The 10,898-nt window shown below is 36.5% G+C and overlaps 1 protein-coding gene across 2 annotated transcripts in view; it reads right to left on the reverse strand.

The window, feature by feature from the left end:
• Window positions 1-152: 152 nt before the first annotated feature.
• The window catches only part of carm1l (coactivator-associated arginine methyltransferase 1, like), a 15,704-nt gene continuing 4,958 nt past the window's right edge, over window positions 153-10,898 (reverse strand). Inside the window, exons 2-14 of one of the 2 annotated variants that reach the window (XM_058411255.1) lie at window positions 10,845-10,898; window positions 10,315-10,421; window positions 8,916-9,020; window positions 8,731-8,841; window positions 7,766-7,943; window positions 7,091-7,181; window positions 4,362-4,443; window positions 4,202-4,287; window positions 4,033-4,122; window positions 3,813-3,950; window positions 3,288-3,377; window positions 1,678-1,785; window positions 153-376 (exon numbers count right to left, since the gene is read on the reverse strand). The exon at window positions 10,845-10,898 is cut by the window's right edge and continues 72 nt beyond it. In XM_058411255.1, coding sequence (XP_058267238.1) covers window positions 1,761-1,785; window positions 3,288-3,377; window positions 3,813-3,950; window positions 4,033-4,122; window positions 4,202-4,287; window positions 4,362-4,443; window positions 7,091-7,181; window positions 7,766-7,943; window positions 8,731-8,841; window positions 8,916-9,020; window positions 10,315-10,421; window positions 10,845-10,898 — 1,157 coding nt within the window. In that variant the 3' untranslated portion in view covers window positions 153-376; window positions 1,678-1,760. The remainder of the gene's footprint in view (window positions 377-1,677; window positions 1,786-3,287; window positions 3,378-3,812; window positions 3,951-4,032; window positions 4,123-4,201; window positions 4,288-4,361; window positions 4,444-7,090; window positions 7,182-7,765; window positions 7,944-8,730; window positions 8,842-8,915; window positions 9,021-10,314; window positions 10,422-10,844) is intronic. The other variant, XM_058411256.1, reaches the window with a different exon arrangement.

Here is a 10,898-nt window from a genome sequence, read left to right on the forward strand (position 1 = left end):
GAAATTCATTTCTACACTATATTTCAGATGAACTGCTCTGTGAGTGTCTGTGCTGTTTAGCACAAGGCTCATCCAACACTACCATGCCCAGACCATCCACCTTCCCTAAATACAACGAAGGGTCGTTTCAAAATCATGAAAACCATACCAAACACCGATCCTGTATAGTATTTTATTTGTATTCAGGTTACACCAACACAGTTTTGCAGGGTACAGACTTCACAACACACTCATAAGCAACACACAGCTCTGACAAGAAACACAACATGCACATTAAAACGGATTATCTGAGCGTGTCTGGGGTGTTTTCTAGGAACAGAGTGAGGATTTCAGAGCAGATTGAAAATCCCAGCAACAAATGGTGAATTAAGCATACCTGAGGGAGAGAAAGAGAGAGATGGACAATGAGGGAAAAAAAACATCCCAGACCTTTAGTGCATTCATATATAAAATTTGTTCTGAACACAACTATTTGAAACTAGTCCCAGTCTTTAAGCATGACTCTCATAGCTGCTCAGGCATTTGATTGGAATCTCCCTTTTAAGCTTATAGTGAAAGGAGCAAATAATATCTATAGTAGGAGATATTTGGCTAAGCTTCAATGCTTATTCAAAAATATACGTTTTTGTCATTTTAATTGTTTCTGTGATTACTTTTGAAAGATATCAAGTAGCTTGGGTGAGAAACTTTATATAATACTGTATTATATATGTGTGACAGCCTTTGAAAATCCACAAGATGTCACTGTGTCTGAATTGGTAAAGAGGCAACAACAAGGGTGTTGAGAACGAATCTTCATATGGATGATGCTGATAATGATAATGTGTATCCTTTAAAGCTACACTATATTGGCAAAAGTTTTGGGACACCCCTCCAAATCATTGAATTCAGGTGTTGTTTTTTTCAGGGGTTGGGCTCAGCCCCTTAGTTCCAGTGAAAGGAACTCTTAATGCTTCAACTTCATACCAAGACATTTTGGACAATTTTGGAAAATTTTGGGGATGACCCCTTCCTGTTCCAACATGACTGCACACCAGTGCACAAAGCAAGGTCCATAAAGACATGGATGAGGGAGTTTGGTGTGGAGGAACTTCACAGAGTCCTGACCTCAGCCTGATAGAACACCTTTGGGATGAATTAGAGCGGAGACTGTGAGCCAGACCTTCCCGTCCAACATCAGTGCCTGACCTCACAAATGCGCTTCTAGAGGAATGGTCAAAAATTCCAATAAACACACTCCTAATCCTTGTGGAAAGCCTTCCCAGAAGAGCTGAAGCTGTTATAGCTGCAAAGGGCGGACCAACTCCATATTACATTCATGTGCATGTAAAAGCAGACGTCCCAAAACTTTTGGCAATATAATGTACAGTACATTGACAGAGTGAGAGGGAGAGAAGAGTTACTTCAGGCCTTGTGCATGCAGGTGTGTGTGTATTCAGTGTGTGAATAAATAATATATTCAGTTCAGGAAAGTCTGTGGAACTAAGTATAATAGAAAAAGGAAAGATTTTTTTCTATGTAAAGGCTTTTCCCAGGCCATCATTCATTTATGTTCTTACAGCAGTTTCATTTTATAACTATGTTTTCTATAAAAAGAAGCTGTCGGCTCAGCCATATTAATTATAATCGGGTCTTTTTAATAACTACCACTGCAGCTTCATGTGACTTTTACTTTACCCAGCCATGCCGCTTTTCCAGCCACTGTGGCACTGACTACTCTGCCAATCCTCACTTTAATGCTCTTTACTGCTGTGGGCTCTTTAGATCTGCAGCCACCCTGGCATCCTAAACAGGCACACACACATACACACGTATGTAATGAACAGGATTGTTCAAGAAATAGATTTATTATTTCGATAAGTATGTAATACTTTAGTAACTGATATCCCTGATGAAATAAAGACACTGTCGTGTTTATCAAAAAATCTGTATGAGGCTTCGCAAGACACCGCCACTAGATAGCAGTAAAGTTTAAGCAGCATTCCTACACACCACTGGGATATTTCAGATTGTTCTTTTAAAAAGTATTTTCTGTGTGTTTAACTGTACTGTGAGTTTCATGTATGATAAATACACGCTTTCTAAACTACCTTTAGAACCCAGAAATCACCCTCTTGTAGGTTTCAGATAAGAGAAAAAGACAAAATAAAATTCTATGATTAATGCAGTCTGGAACTATTTTTCATCTTAAAATATTTTCTAAAAGTCATTTTATATTATTATTATTATTATTATTATTATTATTATTATTAATAATATAATATTTAATATTATTATCATTATTGTTGTTGTTGTATGTTATTAACTATTTTTCATCTTAAAATATTTCCTAAAAGTCATTTTACATTATTATTATTATTATTAATATTATTATTATTATTATTATTATTATTATTATTATTATTATTATTATTATTAATATAATATTTTATATTATTATTATTATTATTATTATTGTTGTTGTTGTTGTTGTTGTATGTTATTAACTATTTTTCATCTTAAAATATTTCCTAAAGTCATTATTATTATTATTATTATTATTATTATTATTATTATTATTATTATTGTTGTTGTTGTTGTTGTTGTTGTTGTATGTTATTAACTATTTTTCATCTTAAAATATTTCCTAAAAGTCATTTTACATTATTATTATTATTATTATTATTATTATTATTATTATTAATATAATATTTTATATTATTATTATTATTGTTGTTGTTGTTGTTGTTGTTGTATGTTATTACCTATTTTTCATCTTAAAATATTTCCTAAAGTCATTACTATTATTATTATTATTATTATTGTTGTTGTTGTTGTTGTTGTTGTTGTTGTTTTTATTAATAATAATAATAATTTAAAAACTGCAACAGTTGATTGAAAATATTTCTTTTACTTTTTAAGTTCTATGAAAGATTTCGATCATCTTTCGACTTTATAGCAAAACAAACACAAAATGAATTTCAAATACCCAATATATCTGATATTAATGTCTATAATTATCAATTTTTTTTAAAAACTATGTTTAGAGATCACTCTGATGATGAGAGTAAATAAAAAAGGAGGTCAGGTAACCAGGACTAAAAATGATTTTTGTTTCCTAGTTTTCCAGCTCTGCTTTTGTTTTATGTTACTCTCTTGTAAAAAAAAATAAAATTAAATAAATAAATAAATAAATAGGCTAATGTTTTTAGTATTGGCCTGCTTTTAGTAAAAATTAGAAATTAGTCATTTAAAACCAGAGCTCATGCTGGTGATATCTACTAATACAGTGTTAGTGTGATGCCTACCGGAAGAAGGGGTTTTTAAGGTCCAAAGTGTTGCCAGATTTAAAGCCGGACTCATCGATTACAGCTGTAATATGAATGTCATAGCTCTGCCTGTCAAAGAGGAAAGATGGAATATTTCGAGAAACAAAATTTGAGAAGGATCGAAGGAAAACATCACCATAAAACCAATGTATCATTAAGGTAAGGGAAGGTCAATTTATACAACGCAATAGAATTTAGTGTGGTAATTCTAACAAGAACATTTAAACCTAACACTCATGCAAAATTATAAATTATGATGAATTATGAAAATGAATTATGAATAAATAAAAAGAGCACTATAAAATGTATTGCAATTTACATTTCCGGCATTTGGCCAACACCCTTATCCAGAGCGACTTACATTTTATACAACTAAGCAATTGAGGGTTAAGGGCCTTGCTTGGTGAGCCTGGGATTCAAATAGTAGTCCAATACCTTAACCACTAAGCTACCACTTCCCCTTTTAATATGTACAGCATATATTGCACATTTAGCATATAGTACCTCTTATTGGCAATCAGTAAAACCCGTCCGGATAGAGTCTGGCCTGTCTTGGCAAACAGAGGCGTCTGTAGGAGACATCGGACCTGGTACCAATGAGACAGTGGCTCATGGGGCGCAGTAGACAGCCACACTGTTGTCCTTTGGAGTATAGCATAATAACCAGTTCATTAGATTTGACTGTGACTGTATACCTGTGAGCATCATCAGTTTAGTGTCTCACCTTGATCCAACAAACGCCACATCAAACCAAAACGCAAGTCCGTGAATCAGTCCTGACTGCATGAGTTTGAAGACGAAGGGAATTTCCATCCTGCCGAACCAAAGAGCTACGCATTAGCAATTAATTTGTAAGTACGCTTTTAAAAAAGAGTCTCTACCTAATTCTATACCTGTGTAAGTCCTCTTCTTTTGCTTCCATAAAGTTAATGGTGTGCTTTACAGACCTGGCCATCAGAATATGAGTATCAAACGTATCCTGGAAAAGACAGAACCGTTCATCGAAATCATTTTTAAAGAAGTGGAATGTGAAGGTTGAATGCGGATACAAACCACGATCGGCTGTCTGAAGAACTCGTCCATGGCCGCGGGATGGAGTCCACTCAGGTTTACCCCGTAGAAAGAGCTCTGGAGCCTGCAGAAACATTTATATTAGTGTTTATGATCATAATGTCCATATCGAGGGAAGTATACGACTTATCAGCACTTTCTGAGCCAGATCAAGCAAACTGATGCATGTCAAGATCTATAATCTTTTACAAACTTCTCAATTAATATGTTATTTCATTCGAAGGGAATAGTCGTAGGACATTGGAGAAGAACAGAGAACTGCAGTCACAAGGTCTAAGCTCATCATAACTGACAGACAGCCTACTAGCTGCTAAGCATCACAAAATTATGTTCTCGAAATAACCAGCAATTAAATCCAGTATCTCTGTAGCCCACAGGCTACATTGTGAAATCGACAGGAAATAGCAGGGCTGAAATAGCAGAGATGAAAGATATACAACTTGGTTAAGAAACCCAAGCAGTGGAAAAAATAATAATATGATCTGACGACTTGTCTTTCACCCCTTTCAGACATGGACACATTTATAGAAAGCCAAAGACTCAGTGAAGTAAAGGAAACCTCTGACTCAAGTCATGATTGTCAGAATGAGTGTTGACATAATTATACACATTTTGCCTTGATTACTTCTTCATGAAATCAGTTCTCAAAAGTTGGACAACCATCTTCATCACTCAGAGACCCTGATACAGGACTGCTGACAGGATGGCTCAGCGTTTCAGAGAAAAACAACAGACACAAAGACAGAGGAAGAAACACCAGGTGTGGTTAGGTATGAAAATAAAAAAAATGATGATACATAGATGTAAAAAAAAAAACCACAATAATATATAAAGTAAGAAAGAAAATACGAGGTTTAGTTTACGAACCTGAACCCCTGTGAGCTTACCTGTTAACCCTTTAACATTCAATAACATCTAATATTCATACTTTCTTTGTTTTTTCACTTTTTTCCCCCAAAACCAGTAAATTAAACCTGTTATATTTTTCCCTGATTTGCATGAGATAATAATAAAAGACTCTTTTAGGTCACATTTTAAGTTTGAAATTGTCTCATTCTACTGGCAAATGTGTATTTTCTTGAAATAAACAAAAAATAATTTTCTTTCAATTGAACATTTGGACAAAAAAGCACCATCTTCTTATATATGTTTTATTTTACATACCGTATGATAGATTTACTTTTATTCAACCCAATTTTACTAGCAAGATATCATTTTTCCACAGAGGCAGTGGCTTGCTTGGGCAGATTCCCCAATATCTGATTACGGATAAAAACAAAGTGCCAGCATATGCATACTGAGGGAAGTGCTGATATATCATCCATAAGGATATGTCATCCATTAAACAAGATAAAATGGTTGCTCTCAACTGAATCATTAAAAAAACATGATACAACTAGTTTATGGCTGCTTCTACATCATCAGGTTAAGAAGTTCCAAAAATGTTCAGTACAGAATTTCCAAATTGGCCAAATATCCACCAGATAGCCAGGCATTTTGCTTGGTTAACTCCATAGTTGGAGCGTAAAGAAACAGAGATGCAATGGACACCTTGTTTCTTTGCTAGGAGTCAGGACTGGAGTCTGTCGGAGCATACAGCAGCAGGAAGATGGCTTGGTACGGGTCACAGCACCATACGAGCAGAACGTGAGCTGTGGGTGGTGGGCCCACTGCCGTTTCTCTGTGACGGCCAACTTCAAGCCCTCGGGAGACATCAAATAAACCATAGAGGAGACTATAAACATTCAGAGGGAAGTACAAATCTGTGCTGGAGCCACGGTAAGAAGGACTGTGAGGGTCGAGGAAGGGTCAGGTATGGTCTGTTAAGATGCTGGTATTTCTCCTCAACCCATCATCCATGGAGGAGAGGAACATATGAGTAAGAGTATGAGCTCATTCAGATCATCTGAGAGGTTTCTAAGAGTAGGTTTTTGTATTAATGGACTAAAGAAACATTACTAGCAACTAGGAATGTCAAACATATGTTAGTTGTCTCTAAGGAAACTAATTTCTGTTCACACAAAGATTTGTTGTACCGTTTTATACAACTTCATATAAATGTACACTAACAGGCAAAAGTTTGGACACACCTTCTAATTCCATGGTCTTTCCTGATGTTTATTTCCTTCTACATTGTAAAACAATGCTGAAGGCGGCCGAAATCCACAATAATCTCGTTTGAACAGTTGATATTGAGATATGTCTGCTACTGATGCTCTGTAAAGTCTTCATAACGGCTCTAATCTGAGGTGCTGTTAATTGGTGATTTCTGAGGCTGGTAACTCTAAATGAACTTCTCCTCTGCAGCAGAGGTCAGTTTTGGTCTTGCTTTCCTGGGATGGTCTTCATGTGAGCCAGTTTCATCATGGTGCTTGATGGGTTTTGCAAATGCACTTGACAAGAACTATTCCAGAACACCTGACCTTCGTGTCTTAAAATAACAACTGACTGTTTTTTGTTGTCATTACATATGGATTACTTAAGTCCATGTGTGTTATTTCATAGTTTTGAAATCTCCAGTATTGTTCTAGAATGTAGAAAATAAATCCCTAAACAAAAAACACTGAATTAAAAGGTGTGTCCAAACTTAACTTGCCTTGTATGCTAGTATGGCTTGTATAAAAATTGTGCAGGGTAAATTTTTGTTTTTTCCTAGCTCATGTTATCCTCTGAAGACTATAAAGAATGGTGTGAAGGTGAGGTTTAGTTACCAGAAATTGGAGCGTGCATGGTGCTCCAAGTAAAGCTGCTCATCTGTAAATGGGGCCAGGTGGATGTCACTGAAGGTGGGGAACATCATACCTTACCATGAAAAGGAAATTTTTAGTTCAGCTAATGACAGTGATATACATTTTTCTGTAAGCTTACCATCCAATTAGCCAATCATGTAGCAACAGCAGATACAGGACACAACTGTACAGTTTCTATGAGCCTGTGCACACTGATGGCTGGGAGAAATGTTAAACTACGTGATCTTCTGCTGTTGTAGCCTGTCTGCCTCAAGGTTTGACATGTTGTGAGATGCTTCTCTGCTCACCATGGTTGTAAAGAGTGGTTATTTAAGTAAATATCCCCTTCCTGTTATCTCAAAACCACTCTGGCTCTTCTCCTTTATATTAATATATTAATATAATAATATTACTGAGATTACATTTTACTCTATTCTGATGAAGATCTTAACTTGAATCTGTATGATTGTATGCAGTGCACCGCTGCCACATGATTGGCTGATTGGACAATTTAATGCATGTATAAAGTGGTCAGTGAGTGTAAAAAAAATTGTATTGTGAAATAAATAGGAATGATTGTTAATTGCAGAGTCAGGCCGAAGTGCACTCAGTAAACTTTATTCATTCAGGTATCGGTTATTTTACACCTCCACAAACCTTTAGGCTTCAACCATTTTTTGGAGTGTAAATAACTCTCCAGCATCCTCTCATTGAGAAGCATGTAGCCAATGGGTTCTGAGATGATGACGTCCACTTTCTCAGGGCAGGACACCTCCTCGATCTTTCCGGCAAGCACCGTGATCCTCTCCGCCAATCCATTACTCCTCACTAGTACCTGAGTCATGAAGACATATCTCAGTCAGCTACCGGCATCCACATTATTAGCTGGAATTATTAGCTTTCTGTTTATCAGCTAATTTTTACAATACAACATCAAAATACCCCAACACACACACACACGCGCACACACACGCACACACACACACACACACACATTAAGTCACAGATCATTTAGGGTGCATGCAGCAACACGGGCAAAAATGTAAGCCATGCTGATAATAATCACCCACGTTCCCAAGATAGCACCGTGTGCCTTTATTGCAATTTCTAAACAAAGATGAAAATTAAACCTAGCAGCTGGACTTGGCAGGTTTTCTAGCAGTGTGCTGGAAACGATACCAAACGAAACACATCTGGTTGTATTTTCGAACTGTTACCGATGAAAATTGAGCAAAAATTGAGTGTAAACTATGCCTGACTGTCAAGCATCCTCCCATCCATGAAAGTATGTTTCCTTTCATTTCTTCCTCTTAGCCCTTTTCATCACACACACACAGCTCCATAACTATGTGCCAGATCTGTCCATAAGCCATTAAGTACTCAGAATGTCAAGCGTTCGAGTCATGTGCAAAGCAGCCTTGTGAGCCCTGTACATGTGAGGCTTGTTAGACATTTTCCCCAGATCTATCACCTTGACCTCAAATGGAAGTTATTTTCACAGTGCTGAGTGATTTATTGTGTGTGATCATGACCCAGTTTGCCAAGAGCACTCATGATCTCACTGAAAGGTAGAAGGAGGGGGGATGAAATCAGGGAGGCAAATTCAGTGAAGTGATAAGTACTTCTGCATATCTGGCTACGGAACTGGCCTCCACTGCGTACACTTTCCTAGCTCCAGCCTGGATGGCAAAGAAGGACAAAATCCCTGTTCCACAGCCAACATCAAGCACCACCTATATAAAGAGAGACGATGATGAAAAATGAGGAACCTAAATTAATAAAAAAAGGTCACAAAGACTTTACTAACTTTATCTCTGAAGTCAACGTCGTTCACTAAAATGGCTTTTTGGTACGTGGCTGTTCTCAGATAATCCTGAAGCATGTTCTGCTGCTGGGAAAGACAGCCATAAAACTGCAAAAGTGAAAAGGAACAATTTTATTATGTGTGTATTTGTTTTCATACTCATATTGGCTATTTTATATTTGTGTTACACATGAAATCCATTTTTTTTAATTCAGTAGAAAGAATTAGTATTTGAATCAATTTACACAATTTTCCCCTTTCTACATCACCTGTATATTTATTTGATGACGTGTCGCTATTTAACACAAATCGTTGACACACTGCTGTGGCATAAGAAGAAAATAATCACCTTTAGGGTTGTAACAGAAACTCGACTTCACATCACATCACCTCACCCTGTCGCTGGTCATTTTTCTACAACTTACTCATCGGATATTAGTCCTTACTTGCGATGCTAGCTAATTTTTGAGAAATTCGGGTTATTGTCATTAGTACTCGTCATTAGTTAGCAATACTTAACATTTCTTTATTAAAATATTTTTAATAGTTTTGTTTGCTTTAAAAAGTCCAGAGCTTCAGTGAAAAGATGTTCATACAAGCACCAGGATAAAATCATCACTCTTCACTCAGGCTTTAATCCTTCCTGCTGGAATTTCAAACAGGCTTGAGACGTGTTTCATGATGTTGTGTGGTGGCTCAAGTGGTTAAGGCTGTGGGTTGGTGATTGAAGGATCAGGGTTCCAGCACCACCAATCTCCACTGTGCAAGGCCCTTCACCCTTTCTGCTCCAGGGGCGCTGTATTATAGCTGCCCCTGCGCTCTGACCCCAACTTCCTCAGCTGGGATATGCGAAGAAAAGAATTCCACTGTGCTGTGAGGTATGTGTGGCGATAATAAAAGCTTCTTGCTTCACTCCATGTGCCACAATTTTCAGTCAGCATTGTGCTAAAAGTGCTCTATATACGTAGCGTAATTATAACCATGATAATATTATTTATATATGAATAGCATATAATTATTAGATATTAATATACTGTATGTGTGATTGCTATAGTTTCAAATTTGATCCTGTTTTTAAAAGACAGAAAACAAAAACTGTGTAGTAGATGCAAAAACTTTATTTAAATAAATAAATACATTTAAAAAAAATTAAAAATTAAAAAAATGTTAAAAGCAAATAAATAAATAAAAATTCTCAAAAATCCATATTTAATAACTTCTTTAGCCTCGTAGCTCTAGTTTAAAACTCATTTCCTGGATCATCAGTTACATTTAGGGCAAAGGGGAAATTGTGGAAATACATTTTTTTCTCAAAACGCTTCTTTTAAAAAAGCCTTTAAACACTTATTTGTTGTTTAGTGATTTTGTAAACAATGTTGTATATGTAAGCTTGATATATTACCTGGAAGTATTGGAGGGCAGATGAGCTCTCTGTCCTCTGGTCGAACGCTGACAGCTCTCTCCCGCTGTCGATCCATGCCCTTATCATTCTGTGGAAGGTCTGAAACTCTGGGGGATGAATGATTCTTTGAATAAGATGAGGATATCACACTTCTACAGCAGGATGAGTAATGTATTTGGAATACACGCCAAACACCCGGATGGTGTACGATTTCTCAGGCATGTTAAAGCACAGTTCAGCCGTCAGGTTCAAAGAGAAACTACTGGGAATGAAGAATATGAGATGTGGAACTTTAAACAGGGACTTTTTCTGAACTGAAATAGACATCATTGTTCTAGCGATTATTAAGAGATACATGTATAGAGTTGATTAAGTCAAACACAAATGGTCAACACACGGGTCAAATCATTCTACGTGCACCAGCAGGGCACGAAACTGACATGTTTCCCTGTTTTGATCTTACACTTCAAGACTGAATAAACGAAAACATATTAAAAACATTGCTGTGCAGAAATGTCCTAAACTTTCACCTGTCCGTGTCTTGAACCGCAGTAGGATGCTCACACAACCCACAGTTACAAGGA

Source organism: Hemibagrus wyckioides, linkage group LG16 (genome assembly GCF_019097595.1).
Source record: "Hemibagrus wyckioides isolate EC202008001 linkage group LG16, SWU_Hwy_1.0, whole genome shotgun sequence".
Classification (NCBI taxonomy): domain Eukaryota; kingdom Metazoa; phylum Chordata; class Actinopteri; order Siluriformes; family Bagridae; genus Hemibagrus; species Hemibagrus wyckioides.